We start from the raw sequence: 24922 nt of genomic DNA, 5'->3' as shown, positions 1-24922 counted from the left end.
TAGTATTTTGTTGGAAGCCGCCCAGAGTGGCTGGGGAAACCCAGCCAGATGGGCAAGGTATAAATAATAAATTATTATTTTTATCGCATTTGCATCCCACCTTTGGAGCTCAAGGTGGCCCACATGGTTCTCCCCATCCTCGTTTAATCCCCGCACAACAACCCTGCGAGGTAGTTTAGGCTGAGAGGCAGTGACTGGCACAAGGTCACCCAGTGAGCTTCATGACCAAACGGGGGATTCAAACTCTGGTCTCCCAGTTCCCGGTCCAGCACTCTTAACTATGCTGGAAAGACAATTGAGAAAGACAAAGTTTAAGAATCCTCGCCAAGTAGCGGCGGCTTGGGGAAGTGGATCTGTCTCAAAGGTTACTTTGGAAGAGCTGGGAGGGAAGGAATCACGCCAGCGTCAAGAAGCAGCGAGTTCCAAAGGTGTGTCGCCGGCACCAGAGGTGGGCAGAAGTCCCTGGGCATGCTAGAAACAGCTCTTTGGATCCCAGCCGTAATTCGGAGCTCTGATCAAAGAGCCTCGTTGGCAGCACTGTCACTTTAATGAGGTCTCTGGCTGGTGATGGAACTGGACTTTTGCCACCAAGACAGCCCCCGTCCGGCCCACCAGATCTTGCCAGCTTTCCTCCCGGTGTCCTTTAAAAGTGTAGGTTCAGCAATCTTGGCCAGAGTCCAGAGAGGAGTCTGCAAGCATGCCAGGACTTCTCAAGCCACTTGTTTCTGAATGCTGGAAAGCTTTCCAGAGTGGCATTGGACCATCACAGTCTTTAATCAGGGTTCCTTGTGCATCGCAGTGGCCGGTGCGTTGGCAGAACGGCGGCTGTGCAAAGGTTGGGGGATGAACAGCTGGAGCATGTGTATGTAAGAATCAAACTCTGGACGTCCAGTGGGCCTGAATGGTGAAAACTTCAGGACAGATAGTCCTTTTTCATGCAGCACATTGTTAAACTGTGGAACTCTCTCCCACAGGAGACCTTGATGGGTGTCAGGGACTGGTTGGGTGCAGAGGAAAGGTGGGGAGGAACCAGCTGGGAAACGCTAAGGGATGAAGGGTCAGAGCCCAGGGATGTCAGGAGCCTGTCCTACACTTGAGTAGGACCCCGGCAGAGACACATGCCCGACTGGCATGTTCTCTCCCTTCTGGTCGATCGTTCGGGAGCTTCCAAAGCTTTCTTCAGCCCGAACATCACAGCGACTGATGCCAACAGACACCGGCACACTTAGGGATCCACAGAGTGTTCGCAGCTTGCATAACAGACCTCAGCAACTCAGCATTTTGGCTAATCTGCTTTATTTACATATAAACACACACGGAGCACTGCAACATGGCTCCCTCTCTCTCTAGCACCAGACAGCAAAGAGAAAGAACAAAAGACAATAGTCCCACTTCACGGAACACAGGAACACAAACATCCTGTCTCCGTCACTTCCCACTCTGTGGAGTCGAAACATACACTGTCATGTGATAGACAACAATCCCATGACTACAACCACGGAGCAGGAATTCTAACAAGGGAGTGGTGGTGGGATGATGATGAGCGGTCCAAGGGAAAAGAGGGAGCAGGCTGAGAAGGGGTGTTGGAAGCTGGAGAGGTAACAGGGCTTAGAGATGAGTCTGAGATGAGACGGGCTGGTGAAGAATCATAGAATCATAGAGTTGGAAGAGACCACAAGGGCCATCGAGTCCAACCCCCTGCCAAGCAGGAAACACCATCAGAGCACTCCTGACATATGGTTGTCAAGCCTCTGCTTAAAGACCTCCAAAGAAGGAGACTCCACCACACTCCTTGGCAGCAAATTCCACTGTCGAATAGCTCTTACTGTCAGGAAGTTCTTCCTAATGTTTAGGTGGAATCTTCTTTCTTGCAGTTTGGATCCATTGCTCCGTGTCCGCTTCTCTGGAGCAGCAGAAAACAACCTTTCTCCCTCCTCTATGTGACATCCTTTTATATATTTGAACATGGCTATCATATCTCCCCTTAACCTCCTCTTCTCCAGGCTAAACATGCCCAGCTCCCTTAGCCGTTCCTCATAAGGCAGAGTCATGGGGTTCTGCCCATCCTGCAGTGACAAGCTCCCCTCGCCACCTGGTCTCCCAGAACCAGAAGTGGCATGAAAAGGGTGGAGGCGAGGTTGGCCGCCTGCAGGAGCAGTCTCCGATTGCTTGGGGAAACCCTGGAGTGGAGGAGACGTAGGTAGCTGTGGAGAGGTGGGAATTTCTGAGCACAATTCAAAGTGTTGGTGTTGACCTTTTAAGCCCTAAATGGCCTCGGCCCAGTATACGTGAAGGAGCTTCTCCACCCCCATCATTCAGGCTGAACACTGAGGTCCCGTGCTGGGAGCCTTCTGGCGGTTCCCTCACTGCGAGAAGCCAAGTTACAGAGAACCAGGCAGAGGGCCTTCTTGGTAGTGGCGCCTGCCCTGTGGAACACCCTCCCATCAGATGTTAAGGAAATAAACAACTATCTGACTTTTAGAAGACACCTGAAAGGAAGTTTTATTGTGTTTTTAATATTTGGTTGGGAACCACCCAGAGTGGCTGGGGAAACCCAGCCAGATGGGTGGGGCATAAATAATGATTTATTAATTTATTATTGAAGAGGTGTTGGAATCTGGAAAGGAAACAGGGCTTAGGGAGTAGGGAGAGTCTGTAGCAGAGAAATGTCCAGTATCCGAGGCAGAAGATGAAGCAGGGGAGGAGGTAGGCCGAGAGGCAGAGATGAGTCGGGCTGGTGAAGAGTCAAGGCGGTCTCCCCCTCCTGCAGCGACAAGCTCCCCTCACCACCTGATCTCCCAGAACCAGAAGAGGCATGAAAAGGGTGCAGGAGAGGTTGGCCGCCTGCAGGAGCAGTCTCTGATTGCTTGGGGGGGAACCCCAGAGAGGACAGCTGTGGGGAGGTGGGGATCTTTAGTCCCAACGTCTTCTTAATTGGGGTGAGCCCAGACCCATTCCTGCGCGCATTAGGCCTTGCACTTCCATTCAGATCCCATTTTTGCTAATAGCGAGCTAGCTCCAACTCCTTCGGTGAGATCTACTACTGACTCGCTCCTGCAAATGGGCCCCCTTTGGCCTCATCCTGGCCTCTTTTTCTCACGTCCCTGCGCCTTCTTCCCTCCTCACCTTCTTCCCCTGTGCCCCCGCAGCCTGCTGGAAACCATGTTTCACTACACCGACGAGCCCCGGTTCACCATAGAGCAGATCGACCTGCTTCAGCGCTTGCGGCGCACCGGGATGACGCGGCACGAGATCCTGCATGCCCTGGAGACCTTCGACCGCCTCGACCAGGAGCACAGCGACAAGTTCGGCCGGCGCTCGGCCTACGGGGCCGGCGGCGGCTCCTGCAGCAACAGCACCAACAACGTGGCCGCCTCGTCCTCCACCGCCACGGCCTCCACCCAGACGCAACATTCGGGGATGTCCCCTTCGCCCAGCAACAGCTACGACACCTCCCCGCAGCCCTGCACCACCAACCAGAACGGCCGGGAGAGCAGCGAGCGGCTGTCCGCCTTCAACGGGAAGATGTCGCCCACGCGGTACCCGCTGGCCAGCAGCATGGCACAGAGGTCGTACAGCTTCGAGGCCTCCGAAGAAGACTTGGACGTGGACGATAAGGTGGAGGAGCTGATGAGGTGAGCTCTTGGGGTTCGGGGTGGGGCGCCCTCCTGTTAATTCTGGCCTCCCTCTCCTCAAGCGGGGCGCGCAAGGCGGTTTGACGAAAATCAGAGAAAGCGCAGAATTTCTCTGTGGGACCCCCAGATGCCATCTAGACCAACCCCTGCAATTCAGGGATCTCAAGTGTAGCATCCATGATGAGGGGGCGTCCGACCTCTCCTTGAAAGCTCCAAGGAAGGTGTACCGTCTCCCATGGGAGCTTTTACCGACAGAAAGTTTTTCCTAACGTATGTAGATTGGAAATCAGGGTACAATTAGAATAGAGGGGGATCTCTCTCTCTCTCTGTGTTTTATTATTTATGTTGTATTTTTCCTCTCTTTTCTTTCTTCCTTTGCCTTCCTCCCTTTCCTTTTGTTGTTTCTCTTTCTTTCTAATTTCATTTATTCTAGATAGAATTTTATTGTACATTGGTACCTCGGGTTAAATACGCTTCAGGTTGCAGACTCCGCTAACCCAGAAATAGTACCTTGGAGAACAGAAATTGCGCAGCAGCAGCGTGGTGGCACCGGGAGGCCCAATTAGCTAAAGTGGTGCTTCAGGTTAAGAACAGTCTCAGGTTAAGAACGGACCTCTGGAACGAATTAAGTACTTAACTCGAGGTACCACTGTATTGTGAAAACTTTAATGAAAATTTCCTGGAGAAAGTTCCTGCTGCTGTTTAGTGGCTGCTCCCAGAGAGAGAGGGGGGGGGGGGAATGGATGGATGGATAGATAGATAGATGATAGATAGATAGATAGATAGATAGATAGATAGATAGATAATGATGATAGATAGATAGATAGATAGATATAGATAGATAGATAGATAGATAGATAGATGATAGATATCATGTTGCGGATGCTTTAGTTGAGATCCCTGCATTGCACAGGGTTGGACTAGATGACCATGAGTGTCCCTTCCAGCCCCGCAATCCTATGAATCAGTGTTTTAATTCTGTTAGTGTATAATTGTTTGGGTTTTTTTTTTCAAATTATCGTCATCATCCCCTGACCCTAAGTTTTCAGATGTGCTTATTTTACCTTCAAACTGCCTTGAATCACCGTCAGGGAGAAAGGTGGTTATGAATTATAATTATTATAATAATAGTCAGAATTTCATGCGGCCCAAGCAGGCCTTAGATCAGGGTGGGGAACCCAAGGGCCGTTTCCCCATCTGGCCTGTCTTCCGAGGGCCACAAGACAGTGGTGGGTGGGGCCAGAGGGGAAAGTGGGTGGAGCAAGGAGCATAGATTCATCATGAGGACACGTTCCAGCTGGGCAAAAGCATTTGGGGTGGGGTGGGGGTCGTGGGCAGAGCCCTGAGGCTAGACAGCGAGGCCTCCAGGGGCCTAATTTGTCTACACAGGCTGGCAGCAGCCCTCTTGGGATTTCAGACCGGCCTCTTTGCCAGCCCACCCCAAAGATGCATTTGAACCCAAGGCCTGCGATATGCAAAACATGTTCTCTGTCCCCGAGTTACGGCTAAGTAATGCGCTAAGCTACACCCCCATGTGCAACACCCTAGTTTGATGTCAGCGTCATCACTGGTGGGAGAGATTTATTCATCCCTCCGTAATGAAACTTTGTGCATCCCATATGGCTTGCATGAATTTACACGGACTGCGAGTCATCCGTTCTCCTCCTCATGTGCTTTGATCAGCCAGCGACACAGATTAAAAGGAACGTCTGACGGCTAGAGCCATCCGTCAGGCCCTCCGCTCCCCCCAATTAAACGCGTCTTCAACTCTGACCCTCTTTCTTCCCCCCCTCTTTTTAATCATCTTCTTCTTCTTCCTCTCCTCTCCCCTCCCGTCCACCCTCCAACCCCCCCCCCAAAAAAAACCTCCCCGTTTTGTTAGGAGGGACAGCAGCGTGATAAAAGAGGAAATCAAAGCCTTCCTGGCCAACCGGAGGATTTCGCAAGCCGTCGTAGCGCAGGTAACAGGTAAGAGCTCGGAAACGCCTCGCCTGGACCCCCTCTCCGTAGCTCAGCACCGCCGTCTCGCCGCGCCTTCTCCTGCCGGCGCAGATGTTGGGATATCGCTTGGCTTTCTGCATTGCAGTGCAAATCTGTCAGCTTAGTCATGATAATGTATGCCTTTGATTTAAGACCCATTGTGGAACTTCCCTGGTGAATCAGTCTCTCTCTTTCTCTGCACCTCCCTTGCCCTGCCTGATCTTCTCTCCCCCTGTTCCTTACGCGGCTTACGTCAGCAGGATATCTCCCTGCTTTACTTAGGAATGCTGTAAGTAGCGTCAAGCGCCTAGCGCCGAAATGGCTTTATTTTTAAATTGTGAATGTCATCCACAGCCCTTCCGTTGAGAGCGGGAAGGTGAGGTTCTGGCCCTTTTAGGGCTCGGAATAGGCTATCTGGGACGTGTGTGGTGCTCTGGGTTAAACCACAGAGCCTAGGACTTGCCGATCAGAAGGTCGGCGGTTCAAATCCCTGCGACGGGGTGAGCTCCCGTTGTTCAGTCCCAGCCAACCAAGCAGTCAACCTAGCACATCAAAGTGCAAGTAGATAAATAGGTACCACTCCGGCGGGAAGGTAAACGGCGATTCCATGTGCTGCTCTGGTTCGCCAGAAGTGGCTTAGTCATGCTGGCCCCATGACCCGGAAGCTGTACGCCGGCTCCCTCGGCCAGTAAAGCTAGATGAGCACCACAGCCCCAGAGTCAGCCACGACTGGACCTAATGGTCAGGGGTCCCTTTACCTTTACCTAATAGGCCATCCAGGCCTTGTGGGGTGCCTGGCTGGAAAGGCTTTTGTTTAATTGCACCCACGTTGTTTCATTAGCCCAATAACCCAACCTGCCTACTTAAGCCAAGTGTGGGTAAACACTTAAGGCTGCCTCCTCCCAACCCTTCGTGTTGCTTTTGGCGGTTCTCAACCTGCGGGTCCGCAGATGTTGTTGGACTACAATTCCCATCACTCCTAGCTAGCAAGGCCAGAGCTCAGGGGTGATGGGAGTTGTAGTCCAACAACATCTGGGGACCCACAGGTTGAGAACCGCTGTGCTAGATGCTAAAGAGAGTGAATGGCTCAGTCAGGAGAGCATAAGGCTCTTAGAATCGTAGAGCCAGAAGGGACCTCCAGGGGTCATCTAGTCCAACCCCTCCTCAATGCAGGAATCTCAGCTAAAGCATCTGTGACAGATGGTCATCCAACCTCTGTTTAAAAACCTCCAAGGAAGGAGAGCCCACAATCTCCCAAGGGAGACCGTTCCCTGTCAAACAGCTCTTACTGTCAGAAAGTTTTTCCTGGTATTGAGTTGGAATCCCCTTTCTCGTAACCTGAAGCCATGGGTTCGAGTTCTGTCTTCCGTAGCAGGGGAAAAAACAAGCTTGCTCCATCTTTCATGTGACAGCCCTTGAGATACTTGAAGATGGTTCTCACATCTCCTCTCAGTCTCCTCTTTTGCAGGCTAAACGTACCCAGCTCCTTCAACCGTTCCTCATAAGGCTTGGTTTCCAGACCCCTTGATCATCTTGGTCGCCCTCCTCTGCCCACGTTCCAGTTTGTCAACATCCTTCTTAAACAGTGGCACCCAGAACTGGACACCATATTCCAGGGGTGGCCTGACCAACGCAGAATAGTGGTACAGTGGTACCTCGGGTTACATACGCTTCAGGTTACAGACACTTCAGGTTACAGACTCCGCTAACCCAGAAATAGTACCTCAGGTACTATCAGTACCTCAGAACTTTGCTTCAGGATGAGAACAGAAATCGTGCAGCAGCAGCGGGAGGCCCCATTAGCTAAAGTGGTGCTTCAGGTTAAGAACAGTTTCAGGTTAAGAACGGACCTCCGGAACGAATTAAGTACTTAACCTGAGGTACCACTGTACTATGACTTCCCTTGATCTGAACACTCGACTTCTGCTGATGCAGCCGGGAATAGATTCCTTGGTTCCTTCAGCATCCTGCCTCATCTCTGTCTTCTGGCCTCCCTCCTGCGTGTGATTCTGGACTGCTCACTAAACCCTGTTGCCCCTTCAGCTTCCGACACCTCCTCCTCCTGGTCTTCTCCCTCTGCCCAACCATCATCATCCCCTGGCTCTGAGTCTTCTTCTCCTGGGGGTTCCCTTCTCAGCATCTAGCCAGCCCATGACATTCTACATGTTTACTCTTGAGCTTAAGCACCGCTGAGTACAGCAGGGCTTGCTCCCAGTTAACTGGGAGCATAAGCCGCAGGGAAATTCCCCCAGCTGGCCTTGGCTTTTAGGGGGGAAATTTGTTTAGGGAAGTTTTTAATGTTTAATGCTGTACATCCGTTCCGGAGCCCCTTTTGCATCCAGAAGCGAACGCAACCTGCGTCCGCACGTGCGCAGAGCGCGATTTGCCGCTTCTGCGCATGCGCATGACATCATTTTAACCATCTGCGCATGCGCGAGCGGCGAAACCCGAAAGTAATGTGCTCCATTACTTCTGGGTCGCCGCAGCACGCGACCCGAAAATACTTAACCCGAAGCTGCTTCAACCCGAGGTAGGACTGTATTGTGTTTTTAATATTTCATTGGGAGCCGCCCAGAGTGGCTGGGGAAACCCAGCCAGATGGGTTGGGTATAAATAATAAATTGTTGCTGTTGTTATTATGATTATTGGCTAATACGGGAGGCCTGTTGCACCTGGGGGCTGACTGCAATGACGACAGCGTAGAAGGGCAAGTTATAAATCTAAATAACAAATAGATGCAAAGACTAAATTAAATAGATGGATCATATCTCTTGCATCGTGTGGTGGCAGACCCTGGAGCGCTCGCTGCAGAAGTGTCTTGCGTGCCCGCGTAAGGACAATAGCTTTGCTTCAGATCTTGACAGCCGGGCCTTTCCGGCTTAAGGGAAGGGCTTTGTGAGCCCCCTCCCCTTAATTTGTCATTTCAGCGCAGGCCGATTCTGAGCATAATTCCCCTCCCTTCTTTTTCTGAATAAGCAGCAGCGAGCTTCAGGTTTATTGCTGTTAACTCCCCTGACCCAGGCATTTTACAAAGCAGCAGGCAGCGTGCTCTGGAAATATGAGGTTTAAATCAGGGGCACAGAACCTTTATCGTACGTTTGCGGGGGCCAGAGGACGGTGTGATCAGATGGGAAATGGAGTGGAGTAACAGATGAAACCCTCTATTACAGTGGACGCTCGGGTTGCGAACGTGATCTGTGCAGGATTCACGTTCGCAACCCGCGTCTGCGCACGTGCGGGTTGCGATTTGGCAGTTCTGCGCACGCGCAAAGCACGATTTAGTGCTTATGCGCATGTGCGACCAGCAAAACCCAGAACTAACCTGTTCCGGTACTTCCGGGTTTCAGTGGTCTGTAACCCAAAAAACGCAATCTGAAGTGTCTGTAACCCGAGGTATGACTGTATTACTATTACCATATTTTTCGCTCTATAGGACGTACCCTTTCCCCTCCAAAAATGAAGGGGAAATGTTTGTGCGTCCTATGGAGTGAATGCAGGCTTTCGCTGAAGCCTGGAGAGCAAGAGGGGTCAGTGCGCACTGACCCCTCTCGCTCTCCAGGCTTCAGGAAGCTATCCGCAAGCCTTCGGAGCCTGGCGGGAGTTCCCGCCGGGCTCCGAAGGTTTGTGGATAGCAGCCTGCAGCCCGAAGCCCGGGGAGTGCAGCGCTGCGCACCCTGGACTTCGGGCAGCTATCCGCAAGCCTTCGGAGCGCTCCCCCAGCCCGCAAGCTCTGTGCAACCTTGCCTCCTCTCCCGGATCTGTTCCAGGGTGCGCCCTATGGTCCGGTGCGCCCTATACAGTAGTCATCGTGGTAGTAGTAGTGGTAGTAGTATCTTGCCCTGCATCCATAGATCTTAGGGTGATTCGCAGCCTAAAAATACTACTACTGGTAGTAGAAACAACAACAACAGCAGCAGCAGCAATAATAATTATAATAATAATATTTATACCCCGCCCATCTGGCTGGGTTGCCCCAGCCACTCTGGGCGGCTTCCAACACACATAAAAACAAAACAAACGTCAAACATTAAAAATTCCTGACACAGGGCTGCCTTCAGATGTCCTCTAAAGGTTGTGAATTCCTTTCCTCCTTGACACCTGATGGGAGGGAGTTGCACAAAAAAACACACAATCCACAATAAAAACAAGCAGAGAAACAAACCAATATCCCACCCCCCTCATCGCCTCCCACAACACATTTAAAAGGGTATCGGATGTAATCAGCCAAAGGCCTGGATTAAGAGGAATGTTTTTGCCTGTCACATAAAGGTGTTGAAGAAGCCAGGCAGGCTTTCATGGGGAGAGCATCCCACAAATGGGAAAAGGCCCGTTCTCGTGTTGCCACTCTCAAGAGGATGCACATGAATAATAATAATAACGATGATGATAATAATAATAATTTATTTATACCCTTCCCATCTGGCTGAGTTTCCCCAGCCACTCTGGGTGGCTTCCAATCGAGTGTTAAAAACAATACAGCATTAAATATTTAAAACGTCCCTAAACAGGGCTGCCTTCAGATGTCTTTTAAAAAGAAGATAGCTGCTTATTTCCTTGACATCTGAAGGGAGGGCATTCCACAGGGCGGGCGCCACCACCGAGAAGGCCCTGTGCCTGGTTCCCTGTAACCTCACTTCTCGCAATGAGGGAACCCCCAGAAGGCCCTCGGAGCTGGACCTCAGTGTCCGGGCTGAACGATGGGGGTGGAGACGCTCCTTCAGGTATACAGAACCGAGACTGTTTGAAGATATACTGTGTCCAGTTCTGGGCATCCCAGTTTAAGAAGGATATTGAAAGCTGGAACATGTGCGGAGGAGGGCAACCAAGATGGTCAAGGGTCTGGAAACGAAGCCTTATGAGGAGCGGTCGAAGGAGCTGGGTAGGTTTAGCCTGGAAAAGAGGAGACGGAGAGGAGATATGAGAGCCATCTTCAAGTATCTCATGGAAGAGGGAGCAAGCTTGTTTTCTCCTGCTCCGGAGGGTGGGATTCGAACCCATGGCTTCAAGTAACAAGAAGGGAGATTCCGACTAAACACCAGGAAGTTCTTTCAGACTGTAAGAGCTGTTTGAGAGTGGAACCCGAGTTTCTCGGGAGGTTGTGGACTCTTCTTCATTGGATGTTTTTAAGAAGAAGTTGGATGGCAATTTGTTTAATGCTTTAGTTAAGATTCCTGCATTGCAGGGGGCTGGACTAGATGACCGCTGGTGTCCCTTCCAACTCTACAATTCTATGATTCTTTGCACAGCCGGCTATCTTGCAGTCACGCTAAAGTCACCCACCCCATCCTCTTTCCCTCCCTCCCTCCGCGCAAGAAGTATTTCTGTATTTCAGGGGCACATTCTAGCTAAGCAGGGCCTGTAAGAAAGAGTTGTTCCGCCTGGCTTTTGGCTTGGAATCAACTTGATCCCCTTCCCTCTCTTTCCTTTTTCCTTTCTCCTTCTGTGATGGAACTCCTACCTGGGGACTTCCCTGGCTTTTTTCTGGCCCACGTAGGACCAGTCTGGATAGTTGGCCTTGGTGAAGATTTGATGTTTTCATCCCCCAAAAAAGTTTTTGATTGAGTTTCCACTGAAATGAGGCTGCATTTTAATGTTGTATTTTAATCTTGTTTTTTTAAGTTGTATTTCAATCAATTGTTTTGTATCTGGTGTTAGCCGCCCTGAGCCCGGTCTTGGCTGGGGAGGGCGGGGTATAAATAAAAATTATTATTATTATTATTAGTCACAGGGCTTGGGAAGTGGTGTGGTGGGGATACACAGATCAGGGCTGGCGAGGAGGAATCTGGTCTGAGTAGAGGGCTGAAGAATAAAACCTAGGAGGCTGCTTGAAATTTTTTGTTTGGCTTTCTCAGGCGTGCCACCTCGAGGTCCTTAGAGAAAAAGGGCAAGCTATAAATGCAATGAAACAATAATAAAGTAATGCCATGCAGCAAAATAGAGCAGAAAAGCTGAAAAAAAGGAAAACCCCCAAAAGCGTGCTGCTGCAATTTGTTGTTGTTTGTTATTATTATTATGGGAAACCCTACACAAAGCAGCAACTGATAAGCACTAGCCCGGAATAATAATAATAATAATAATAATAATAATAATGATGATGATGATGATGATGATATTTTATTTATACCCTGCCCTTCCTGGTTCAAAAACCGGGCTCAGGGTGGCTAACAACAAATTTAAAACACTTCATTATAAAAGCAGCATAAAATACAGTATAAAAACATGAATAACGATAAAATTCAAAAATCAATTACCGCATTTTTTGCTGTATAAGACTCACCTTTTCCCTCCTAAAAAGTAAGGGGAAATGTGTGTGCGTCTTATGGAGCGAATGCAGGCTGCACAGCTATCCTAGAAGCCAGAACAGCAAGAGGGATTGCTGTTTTCACTGCGCAGCGATCCCTCTTGCTGTTCTGGCTTCTGAGATTCAGAATATTTTTTTTCTTGTTTTCCTCCTCCAAAATCTAGGTGCGCCTCGTGGTCTGGTGCGTCTTATAGAGCGAAAAATACAGTAAATAATCCCCAGGACTAGCTGGCTGAATTGGTCCTACTTGGGCCAGCGAGGAGGCCAGGGGAGAATTAGCTGTGGGGTCTCGGAGCGGGTGATCTCAGAGCGGAATGCGGAAGTCTTTTATTTATAGAAGCTGCCTTTCAAGGGTTGTGTAGTAAAACAAACAAGATGCTGATGGGCAGGGCAGCTTATTAATAATACGCAGATAAGGCGAATGACAGGGTGAACCGGAGCTAATAATAGCCTGTGCAGGAAGACCCAGTGGAAAGGGGCTCTTCTTTTCATGCTTGCGCCCTCTAGAGATGAGATTGGGGGAAAGCACGCAGTGGGAACTAATTTGGGGTGCGGGGGAACTGTAATGTGGGAAGGATGTCTTGCAGGTTCATCAGCCCCAGTCGTGTTCCACAGGCAAAAAGGTTGTTTCAGTGGAAACCAATCTGCTGGCAACCAAATAAAAATGCGAAAAGAATACGTTTCAAACGTCATGTTTAAAGCACTTTGTAAAAATAAAGCTCTCCCCCAAAGCTGTGAATTATGAAATAGACGCAGAGTCCTTTAATGTGTCAAAAGCCCTCCCCTTGATCACAGTGGCCTGGTTTTCATAGAACTGTAGAGTTGGAAGGGACCCAGAGCTTGTTTTTGGACTACAACTCCCATCTTCTCTAGCTGATGGGACCAGTGGTCAGGGATGATGGGAATTGTAGTCTGAAAACAGCGGGGGGCACAAGTTTGGGAAACCCCTATCTAGTCTAACCATCCGCAGTGAAGGATCCACAGCTAAAATTCAGGAATCGGTTCACACTAAACCAAACAGTGGCACAAATGCATGGGGCTTGTGGGGAGGAGGTGATTGTGGCCACTTTCCCTCCTCCTCCGCATTCTGCTGCTGTGCTAAAGTAAACCATGGTTTGGCTTAGCACACTCTCTGAACGTGAGGTCGTGTTTTCGCTCTCTTGGTGCCATAGTTAGGCCGTTCGTCAAAGGAGGATGAAACCACTAAACCCAGTGCAGTGGCAACCAAGGAAGAGCAAAGAAGCCACAATGTCATCTCTCAGAGCCTGTACTCATGCACACTAAACCGTGGTTTGGCTTAGCACAGGGGTCTGCAACCTACGGTCCTTGGGCCAGTAGTGGCCTACGGGGCTCGTCTAACTGGGCCAAGGCAACCCCTGCTGCCCCCCGCTGCCCACTCTTACTGGCGCGGTGCGGCCACCGACTTCCGGGTTGATGGCAACTGTGTGCATGCACCCGTGCGCTCCTCCGACCCGGATGTGCGCTGGAAATAGTGTGTGCGCATGCGTGCGGGATGGAGAAGCACCCGTGCACTTGCATACACACTATTTTTGGGGCACATCTGGGTTGGAGGAGAGCCGAAAATAGTGTGTGCGCACACACATGCACGCTCCTCCAACCCAGAAGAGCGTGCATGCGCACACGCTGCGGCCCATCCTCCAACAGACGGAGCGTGGACCAGCCCATCGTCCAGTAAGCTTGCCAACCCCTGGCTTAGCGCCACACATGAGCCAGCGCACTGAGTCATCTATCCAGGCACTTGAGTCCAGATCCTAAAAATAACGCACAGGGGGGTGTTTAATGAATGATACGCTTCCCGTTTTGAAAATGTGGACAGAAGTAGCTTTCCTGCCTACCACGGAAGTTATGGTTAATCTTTGCCCCTCCAAGGAATGCCAGCTTGGCCCGCGACCATGGGTGCCCAGGGCTGTGGGTGCCATGTAGCTCTCATGGCCTTGGCACCGAAATTTGTGGGTGCCCGGCCCCTTCATGGGGCGTGAGACGCGGGTGGCACTGTGGGTTAAACCACAGAGCCTAGGACTTGCCGATCAGAAGGTCGGTGGTTCGAATCCCCATAACGGGGTGAGCTCCCGTTGCTCGGTCCCTGCTCCTGCCAACCTAGCAGTTCGAAAGCACGTCAAAGTGCAAGTAGATAAATAGGTACCACTCCGGCGGGAAGGTAAACGGCATTTCCGTGCGCTGCTCTGGTTCGCCAGAAGCGGCTTGGTCATGCTGGCCACATGGCCCGGAAGCTGTACGCCGGCTCCCTCGGCCAATAAAGCGAGATGAGCGCCGCAACCCCAGAGTCGTCCGCGACTGGACCTAATGGTCAGGGATCCCTTTACCTTTATCAGGGCACCCAGGGCCCCATGGAGTTGCCTATGGCCCCTCCCCACACCCAAAAATTCATTCCGTGTCTTGGAATATCACCCACTTTTCTTCCGCATGCAAAGTTATCTTAAAGGTGTGGCAATTTCTATCACTTCCTTCCCGGTCTGCATTTCTGATCCACCCAGGAATGGCTGCTGTTTACTCCTGGGTAGTGCGCATGCGTGGCTGGATTGTTCTGTCCAGAGCAGAATGAACAGCCGAGTGAGTCATTCCATTTCCTGGTGGACGTGTTTGTAATGTCCTATAATCTGCTATTCTGCGCTCGCTGTCTCTCTCCCCTCCACAAGTCGTTGTCTATCTATGTAAGCGGTAGAAGCAATTAATCACAATAATGTCATCTGAAAATTCGGTCTCTTAAATGTGAGAGCTCAAAGCCATATATATATATATATATATATATATATATATATATATATACACACACACACACACACATATATATATATATATATATATATATATATATATATATATATATATATATGGGCTTTTTTTAAATTAAAATAAGAATGCCCGGGTCTGTGTATTCTAGCTCCAAAGCACCCAAACTGTGTGTCCAGAGTAGGGTTAGCGATCCCAATCCAAAACTGGTGTCACGATGTTCCACGCACCTTGCAAAATGTGCCTGGTGGAATGCAAACTCAGTGTAGGATTTAATGCAAAAAGGGGATATTAAGGCGGTGGTTCCCAAAGCAGGGAGTTTACCACCCCCTGGGTGGCAGTGGGAGTACCCAGGGGAGTGCCGGGGTGCTAACTTGAATAAAATTTTGGGGGGCCCAGGTAAGCCCTGCCCCACATAACTGATCACAAGATGCAGCAGCACACACAACCACACCATTTGAATGGCAATGCCCATAAACCCTGCGATATCCCTTTCGACACGAGGCGACCAAATGTGGTCGCACCAGAGATTTTGTCTGATGGCGTTATGATAAATATGTAGTTTTATTTTCAGTTCCTTTCCTAATTCTCCCTGGCATGGCTAGAATTGGGAACAGCATGTGTGGCTTGGTCACAGGTTGTCCGTAGGGCGTGATGAAAACTTGCGCGAAAGAGGAGGAGCCACATGGTGTGGCAATCAGTTGCATAGTTTCTCTTTCTCTCTCTGTGGACTCATACGAAACGATACGATAAGATAATCTTTATTGTCATTGTCCCATACAGAACCACGAAACTGAAAAATCAAAGACATTCAAAACCCAACAAGCCTGCTATCCCAGCTATCCCAACCTGGTTAGCCCCCTAAAAACTATGATACCCCATTTTTAAATACAATATACTCCCATACAGACTCCTTACAATGTGTTTAAAACCAAAATCACATTTGGGTAGTAACTGTTTCTTAGGCGGTTGGTCCTAGTCTTTATAACCCTCAGCTACATTAGTAAAAAAAAACCAGTGTTTTGAATGCGTTATAAACATGCAACACCAGATGGCGCTGTAAAGCACAAACTTTTTCTTTGCAATTTTATATAGCGGTTGTTTTTTTCTTTCCATTTTATTATAACGTTTTAATTTATTACTTATTTACAGCGGGTTTTTCCCTCATGTGTAGATCCACCCTTTCTCTCTCCTCTCTTTGCTCTTTCCTGCAGGTATCAGTCAGAGCCGGATCTCCCACTGGCTGTTGCAACAGGGATCGGACCTGAGCGAGCAAAAGAAAAGGGCCTTTTACCGATGGTACCAGCTTGAGAAGACAAACCCCGGTAAACAAAACCAAGCCGAGACACTCCAGCTGTTCCCTCTGAACCAAACCTTTTGCCCAGCGGCTGTGAGTGTTGTTGGCTTCATCGTGCTTCGGTCGGCATGGACCCTCCCCTCCCTCCTCCCTCCCTTGCTCCCCGCCCTCCCAGTTACAGTCCATGCTCAGGAGTGGGGTGGGGGGTGGGAGGAGGCCTGCATCGGGCAGAGCAAGGCTTGGGGGACTTCCCTGCAAACGGGTCTGTATCGGGGGCCTGGCAGAGGTTTGGGGCACGCGTGGAATTTACGGCGTGGAATCGCAACTTGAAAGATAAGAAAGTGCGCTGAACAACATTGCTCTGCGATTCCTTTGCTCGTCAGCAGGCTGCACTGCTGTTTTGTTTAACCGGAGGGAGACGGTAGGACAAGAATGGGAACTTCAAATGCAAATGACAGCTATCGCCCATGGCCTCTGAATTACTGTTTATTTGGTTTCTGTCCTCCTGCCTCTCAGTCCTTAAAGGGTAAAGGGACCCCTGACCATTAGGTCCAGTTATGGCCGACTCTGGGGTTACGGCACTCTTCTCGTTTTATTGGCTGAGGGAGCCAGCGTACAGCTTCTGGGTCATGTGGCCAGCATGACTAAGCCGCTTCTGGCGAACCAGAGCAGCGCACGGAAATGCCATTTACCTTCCCGACGGAGTGGTACCTATTTATCTACTTGTACTTTGATGTGCTTTCGAACTGCTAGGTTGGCAGGAGCAGGGACCGAGCAACGGGAGCTCACCCCATTGCGGGGATTCGAACTGCTGACTTTCTGATCGGCAAGTCCTAGGCTCTGTGGTTTAACCCACAGCACCACCAGCGTCCCAGTCTTAAGTCCCAGTCTAAGTCCTTAAGGATCCCCAAAGGCAACAGGCGTAAGATAATGCAATAAGATTTTGCTCAGCATGCAGTGATGCAGAGGATTGCAAATAATAATAATAATAATAATAATAATAATAATAATAATAATAATAATAATAATTTATTTAGATGCCGCCCATCTGGGCGGCTTCCAACAAAAGATTAAAATACAATTGTTTAGTCGTTTATAGTTGTGTCCGACTCTTCGTGACCCCATGGACCAGAGCACAGCAGGCACTCCTGTCTTCCACTGCCTCCCGCAGTTTGGTCAAACTCATGCTGGTAGCTTCGAGAACACTGTCCCACCATCTCGTCCTCTGTCGTCCCCTTCTCCTTGTGCCCTCCATCTTTCCCAACATCAGGGTATTTTCCAGGGAGTCTTCTCTTCTCATGAGGTGGCCAAAGTCTTGGAGCCTCAGCTTCACGATCTGTCCTTCCAGTGAGCACTCAGGGCTGATTTCCTTCAGAATGGATAGGTTTGATCTTCTTGCAGTCCATGGGACTCTCAAGAGTCTCCTCCAGCACCAGAATTCAAAAGCATCCATTCTTTGGCGATCAGCCTTCTTTATGGTCCAGCTCTCACTTTCATACATCACTACTGGGAAAACCATGGCTTTAACTATACAGACCTTTGTTGGCAAGGACCGGCAAGCCACTCCAGTATCCCTGCCAAGAAAACTCCATGGACAAAGACAACAAATGCTAGAAACTTGCTTTTTCTCTAAAAGCTAGAGGATTTTGGTACATCTGAGGTTGGCGCTGCCTCCTTTCTCCCCCCACAATTTCTGGATGCCCAGAAATCTGCTGTGCAGATTAGGTAGCAGATGTCTTGTAGTTCTTCGAGTCGGTCCACCCGGTGCGTGTTTCTTCCTCCTGCAGCAAGTGAGGGAAAAAGAGAGGTCTTTGCCCTTGAAGACAACACAGCTAAAACATGGTGGTTTTTTGCTGGTGTCAGTGCTCAGGGTTAATTCTTGGGTAAGCCTGTAGTGAGTGGCTCTTAGGCTTCTTAAGGCCATTGGAAATTGTCCAGGCAAAACAAAATTGAGTCACTTTCAGCTGAAGCAGGTAGAGTGCTCTGGAACAACACACTGGCTTTCTTTGCCTCAGAAAGCAAGCAAAAAAACAACAACCCCTTCCTTCCACTTTTTTGTTTTTTTGTATGTACTTTCTAAAACACTCCCTCCTTGTTTTGGGTCTGCTGGTAGGTAGTTTTGCACTCTATCACTAGCTATCTTCTGGCAGAAAAATAGGATGCACATATCTCTTTATAGAAATTAAGCAGTAATATTTAAGCTGATATGTGCTTCTAATCTGCCCACCTTCCTCCCTTCCTTCCTCCCTTCCTTCCTTCCTTCCTTCCTTCCTTCCTTCCAACATCCCTTTCCTTTCTTTCCTTCCTTCCTTTCCTTCCTTCCTTCCTTCCCTTCCCTCCTTCCCTCCCTCCCTCCTTTCCTTTCCTTTCCTTTCCTTTCCTTTCCTTTCCTTGCCTTGCCTTGCCTTGCCTTGCCTTGCCTTGCCTTGCCTTGCCTTGCCTTGCCTTGCCTTTCCCTTTCCTTTCCTTTCCTTTCCTTTCCTTTCCTTTCCTTTCCTTTCCTTTCCTTTCCTTTCCTTTCCTTTCCTTCTTTCCTTTCCTTTCCTTTCCCTCCCTTCCTTCCTTCCTTCCTTCCTTCCTTCCCTCCCTCCCTCCCTTTCCTTCATGCCTCCCTTCCCTTCCCTTCCCTTCCCTTCCCTTCCCTTCCCTTCCCTTCCCTTCCCTTCCCTTCCCTTCCCTTCCCTTCCTTCTTCCTTCTTCCTTCTTCTTCCTTCTTCCTTCCTTCCTTCCTTCCTTCCTTATCTGGCTTTGTCAATGAGGATTTGCAGTTGGAGGCTACCTCTTCTCTTACCTCCAAAGTAACCAAAAGCAATAGGTGTGCTTTTCTACTTGGGGGGCTTAGCCCACGGATTTTCAAGTGGCTGGTGAGTGAAGTGTAAGCCCAGGAGTACAGTGCCTGGATTTGCGTTTTGCAGAAGCACTGTGGCTCGTTGGTAGAGCACTTTCTATGGAAAATCATTGGTCCCCCTAGCTCTGATTGCTTACACTGACTGGCAGAGGCTCTCCTGGCTTCCAGTGACGGCTCTCTCCCAGCTATAGCCCTTCCTGACGTCTCCAGGTAGCAGATAACAGAGGGCGGCCTCTGCCTCGCACAATACCAGGCTGGATGGACAAACCAATCTTACCACTTATAGGGCAGTTTCGTATTTTAGTGCAGATTTTATGACACGGCCACTTCCTTCTGAAAAGCTGAGGATTTTTGCTTTGCCCCGATTTTATTTTTGTGAGGTGCATCTGTCGCTCTGTGCTCCTGTCTTCCATATGTGACTTCTTAGAAATTAAGAGGGGGACTCCCAGCATATACGGCCACCGCACATGGAAGTTTCCATGTACCTCTGGCTAACACTCCTCCAACGAAGCTGAAATCTGGGAGATTCAGGACAGGCCAAAGGGAGGTCCACAACTCATAGCAAAGAGTGGAAGCTGCTGCCAGCAGATGTAGGGACAGCCACAAACTTCACGGAGGAGAAGGCTATCCTAAGAGCACAAGAAGAGCGTTGCTGGATCAGGCCGATGGCCCACCTAGTCTGGCATCCGGTCGACAACATGGGAAGCCGTCAAGCCAGGATCTGAGCCCAAGAGCAGCACTGTCCCCTCCAGCCTTTTCCAGCAACTGGTCTTCAGGAGCATTGCTTCGTACAACCATGGAGGCCCAGCCAAGCCACGATGGCTAGCCATGGTAGATACCATATTTTTCGCTCCATAAGACGCACTTTTTTCTTCCTAAAAAGTAAGGGGAAATGTCTGTGCGTCTTATGGAGCGATTGCGTAGTCCCTGGAGCCGAATTGCCCAAGGGCAAAAAGCAGATCATGCTTTTTTTTTTTTAAAGAGGGAAGTGGGTGTTGAAACAAAGCCGCTGATCGTTTGCCGATCGGGGAGAGAGATAAGGGATGCTAGAGATAAAGGAGGCTGCCTGGGAGGAGGGAGGTAAAGACAGCAAACTTGCAAAGGGGGGAAACAGGAAGACTAAAGCAGTAAGGAGAGAAATTAGAAGAAAAGGAGGAGAAAAAAAACTGCTCCAGCTAAGGAAAAGACACTAAGGCAAACAAGAGTGAAGGGAGTGTTGAAAGGAAACAGCTGATCGGTGGGATCTGGAGAGAGATAAGGGATGCTAGAGGAGGCTGCCTGGGAGTGGGGAGGTAAAAGCCCATGGATCCTTAGGATTTTTATATTGGGTCACCCCAAATTCACCCCAAATTCACCATCAGATCACATAGCATGTCCATGGCTACAGCCTACACCAAAAAAATCAGGCGTCCACTGTTTCCTGGGGCTACAATGGTGCAAAAACGTGGTTACAAAGCATGGATCCACATGGATCCTCAGGATTTTTGCATTGGGTCACCCCAAATTCACCATCAGATCACAAGTGTGTGTGGCCATAAAAATCATACAGCCACCGTTTCATTCAGAATATTTTTTTCCCTTGTTTTCCTCCTCTAAAAATTAGGTGCTTCTTATGGTCAGGTGCGTCTTATGGAGCGAAAAACACGGTAATTCAAGGAGGATAAGTCTGGTCAGGGCTTCTAGTCACAACAGCTGCGCTCTGCCTCTGCTGCTGGAAGTCGCATGCCTCTAGACACCAGCTGCCGGAAACCACAGGAGGGGAGAGAGTGCTGCTGTTGCACCCGGGTCCTGCTCATGGGCTTCCCATAAGCATCTTGCTTGGCCACCGCGAGAGCAGGGTTCCGGACTAGAAGGGCCACGAACTCTCAGGGCTCTCCTCCGCCCAGCTGGCTGGCGCTTGTTCCCGCAAGGGCCCTGCGGCTCGCCCGCCGGCGTTCCGAGCAAAGTGCGTTTGGGAACCGGGTCGGAGCTTTGCCGCATTGGCCGACCCACCTCGGAGCGCCCACGCTTTGACACCAGCGGCACTGATTCATTAGGGTGGACCGGATCAGTCTGGCAGGGCCAGCAGGTAGCCGGCCAAGTGGGAAAGGATGAATGAGTTCCCTTGGCTGAGCTCCCTGTCTCTTCTTCCCTTGGCTGTCACAGACTCGGGCTCGGCTTGGAGATGCGAGGCATCAACCACCTGGCTCCCTTTTGGGGATGTTCTTGTTGTTTTTTTAGCACAAATGCCAGAATGTCCTTCCTGAATTTGCTCCCAGCTTCTGCTTTAACCCAAGTATTTGCACAAAACAAATGAAATACCGTGAAAAACCCTGAAACGAGAATTAATCGACCAGAAATATTATCTTATGAAAATAAACTAAATAATAAAAATCAAAAAGTTTAAGGGAAAAAATTAGAAAAACCTAAAACTGAACAAAGCCTTAACGGGATGCTGGCTACAAACCTCATTTCAGTTTCCTCAGAAGGAAATAGAAAATTCATGAACCTTAAATGACCAAAATTCAAAAAGAGGGGCTAGAACTCCCAAAAATTCTGAAGTATTGTAATCCTAGCTCGACCTAGGTGAAGCAAAGCGCAGCAATAAAGGATTGAGGACTCAAAGGTACAGTTTCTAATACTGAATTTACAAAAAGGGGTTGAAAACCTAAATGGCAAGTTTTAGACAGAGCCCAACTTAAAGGAAGCAAAGCACAGTAATAAAGAGTTGAGGACTCAGCTGTGAAAATTCTACTGTTGCCTTTACAAAAAGGTTTTTAAAAAACCTCCTCCTCCTCCTCCTCCTTCTTCCTTCTTTGGCAATCCCTCGTAGCCGAGTAAGATTGTCTTCCATGAACACGGTTTTACCAGTGAGTCCGTAAGTGACTGTGGAGGCCAATTCTGGATCCACACGTCCTTCCACAGTGGGGACATAGGTTTCCAGGCGGGAGTTGGTCATGGTGTGGATTTGCCAAGCGTACCTTCCTCTTAGCACGTTTCTCCCTTTCGTCCTGAGTTCGAGTGTCTTCAAAGCCCACGACATCTTTGGTAAAGGCTGTTCTCCAACTGGAGCGCTCGCAGGCCAGTGTTTCCAGTTCTCGGTGTTTATACTACATTTTTTGGGGTCCCATCTGGCATGGTAATATTGACACTGGCTGTGCCTCTAGGGTTTTGGGAAGGGAGTATATCTCTGCCCTACCTGGAGCATCTGGGGATTCAACCTGGGGTCTTCTGTATGCAAAGTAGATGCTCTGCCAATGAACTAAGACCGCACCCCAGCTGCTGAATCAGTACTAGAAATTAGGCCGGTGCCAGGCGTATTTTGCAACAAAAGGTTTTGCAACATTAAAACATCAGTCATTTAAATCTTCCCTAAACAGGGCTGCCTTCAGATGTCTTCTAAAAGTCTGGTAGTTGTTTTTCTCTTTGACATCTGGTGGGAGGGTGTTCCACAGGGCGGGTGCCACCACCGAGAAGGCCCTCTGCCTGGTTCCCTGTAACTTGGCTTCTCGCAATGAGGGAACCGCCAGAAGGCCCTCAGAGCTGGACCTCAGTGTCCAGGCTGGACGATGGAGTTGGAGACTCTCCTTCAGGTATACAGGACCGAGGCCATTTTGGGCTTTTAAGGTCAGCACCAACACTTTGAATTGTGCTTGGAAACGTACTGGGAGCCAGTGTAGGTCTTTCAAGACTGGTGTTATGTGGTCTCGGCGGCCGCTCCCAGTCACCAGTCTAGCTGCCACATTCTGGAATAGTTGTTGTTTCCGGGTCACCTTCAAAGGTAGTTGAGAACATATAGGGTTTTTCTTTTTCTTTTGGTCCTCTTTTTAATGAAGGAGGATCTCTGTAATGCTCCTCTTACAGAATTTATTTGCATCTGGATGCTACATCAGTACAGAAATCTGTTTCCAGCCCCTGCCCCCTGCTTTGACGTCGATTGTACTGACTCGATAGAAGTCCAAGCGCGTTTGTTTAGCAGGGTTTCCCAAACTTGGGGCTTCCGTTGTTTTTTTGGACTCCAACTCCCATCATCCCTAGATAGCAAGACCCAGTGGTCAGGGATGATGATGGGAGTTGTAGTCCCAAAACGGCTGGAGAGAGACCCAAGTCTGGCCTAGATGACTTTAAAAGTTTGGGGAACCCTGGTTTAAGGGAAGAGATGCAAGTCAGCGGTTTCAATCCCCGGTTGCTCCAGGTAAGGCTGCGAAAGTCTCCCCCCTGAAATCCTGGACAGCTGCTGCCAGTCAGTGCAGGGAATACCCAGCCAGAGGGACCAACTCTGTGCAAGGCAACTTTCTAGGTTCCTGTGGTACGTTGGGTCGGATCATTGGCCCCCTGCTCTGACTTGGAACTTGCACATGAAAAGCATGTTTCCTGCAGCGTGTGGCTTTGCCGTTCTGATCCCACCTCCGCCCCCCCCCCCAGCAAAATAAGGAGCTTGGCAAAAAAAAAAAAGGAACTTTTTTGGGAGTGGTGGTTTAAACCTGCATTTAAGCCAGTGTGGTGTAGTGGTTAAGAGCGGTGGACTCGTAATCTGGTGAACTGGGTTCGCGTCTCGGCTCCTCCACATGCAGCTGCTGGGTGACATTGGGCCAGTCACACTTCTCTGAAGTCTCTCAGCCTCACTCACCCCACAGAGTGTTTGTTGTGGGGGAGGAAGGGAAAGGAGAATGTTAGCCGCTTTGAGACTCCTTAAAGGGAGTGAAAGGCGGGATATCAAATCCAAACTCTTCTTCTTCATTGCTGTTGGGTGGAAGAATTAGCGCCTTCTCTGAACTTAGACCTCCGGCTTAGCTGCAGAGGAGTTTTGGCGTGTTCACGAACATTTTAGCAGTTCGGAAGCAATGAATGATGATGATTATTAATAATAAAGCACATCTGCGCTCTAGATTGAGGGACTGCGGGGATCTGATTATGGGCAGCGGTGTGGAGAAGGCAGAACTGTCACAGCGGTGGGCAATCCTTGGTCTACTATGTGTGCAAGAGAGGGAGGGATACAGTATATGAATTATGTGCAAAGTAGATGTGGAGGAAATGGGGTTGTAAGTTATAGGAGTTTGGTTATACAGGCATACCTCGGGTTATAGACGCTTCAGGTTGCGTGTTTTCGGGTTGTGCATAGTGCCAAACCCAGAAGTTACCGGAACGGGTTACTTCTGGGTTTTTGCGCATGCGCAGAAGCACTGAATCACGCTTTGCACATGCACAGAATAATAATAAGAATTTAATAATTTATTATTTTTACCCCGCCCATCTGGCTGAGCTTCCCCAGCCACTCTGGGCGACACAGAAGCACCAAATCGCAACCCGTGCGTGCACAGCCACAGCTCTGCAGGTTGCGAACGTGCCTCCCGCATGGATCACGTTCGCAACCCGAGCGTCCACCGTACCTGCGTGCCTTTTCACCTGAGCAAAAGAGGCTTTTTTAAAAAATGAAAGAGCAGGTGTGCTGTACTTTTAGACGAGCTCCTGTGTTTCATCAGGGCAGTTTTAGAAAAAAGCAAATTTACAGAAGGTCAGTCTTCATGGGTACTAGACATGATGGCTGTTCTCTGCCTTGGTGCTCAGAGGCAGCTATGCTCCTGAATCCCAGGTGCTGGAAGCCACCAGAGAGGAAGAGCTGCTCTTGTGTTTGAATTCTGCTTGCAGGTTTTCCAGAAGAGACATCTGGTTGGCCTTTGTGAGAATAGGATTCTGGACTAAGTGGGCCGCTGCGTTCCTTCGGTGTTGAGCGGGGAGCCGAGCGGGGCTTTCCAGTTCCACCGGAAAACACTTTTGTGTCCCGCTTTGCTTTTTTCCAGGGGCAACGTTAAGCATGAGGCCGGCCCCGATCCCGGTAGAAGAACCTGAATGGAGGCAGACTCCTCCCCCCGTCACAGCTACCTCTGGCACCTTCCGCTTACGGCGGGGAAGTCGGTTCACCTGGCGGAAGGAGTGCTTGGCCGTCATGGAAAGGTAAGGAACCCCAAAGCTCTGGGTGGACCGGGTTTGACGCAAGTGTCAGTTGTGCTAAGGAGCCCAATAAAAGAAAGGGGGGGGGAGCATTTCTACCTGTTCCCAATACAGTCGTGCCTTGGATCCTGAACGCCCTGGAACTCGGACATTTTGGC

At 49.7% G+C, this 24922-nt stretch overlaps 1 protein-coding gene and 1 long non-coding RNA gene across 9 annotated transcripts in view; both read left to right on the top strand.

Annotated features, from left to right (window-relative positions):
* The window catches only part of LOC310758799, a 155413-nt gene that overhangs the window by 94424 nt on the left and 36067 nt on the right, over positions 1-24922 (top strand). The gene's annotated exons all lie outside the window — the stretch shown is intronic.
* HMBOX1 (homeobox containing 1) overlaps positions 1-24922 on the top strand; it is a 123431-nt gene that overhangs the window by 77364 nt on the left and 21145 nt on the right. For all 8 annotated transcript variants that reach the window (XM_083605371.1, XM_083605376.1, XM_083605373.1 and 5 more), the window contains exons 3-6: positions 3150-3635; positions 5518-5603; positions 15903-16013; positions 24614-24767. In XM_083605371.1, the coding sequence (XP_083461497.1) occupies positions 3150-3635; positions 5518-5603; positions 15903-16013; positions 24614-24767 (837 nt within the window). The remainder of the gene's footprint in view (positions 1-3149; positions 3636-5517; positions 5604-15902; positions 16014-24613; positions 24768-24922) is intronic.

Source organism: Podarcis filfolensis, assembly GCF_964270895.1.
Source record: "Podarcis filfolensis genome assembly, chromosome: 3".
Taxonomy (NCBI): domain Eukaryota; kingdom Metazoa; phylum Chordata; class Lepidosauria; order Squamata; family Lacertidae; genus Podarcis; species Podarcis filfolensis.
This window is presented reverse-complemented; position numbering and strand designations above follow the sequence as displayed.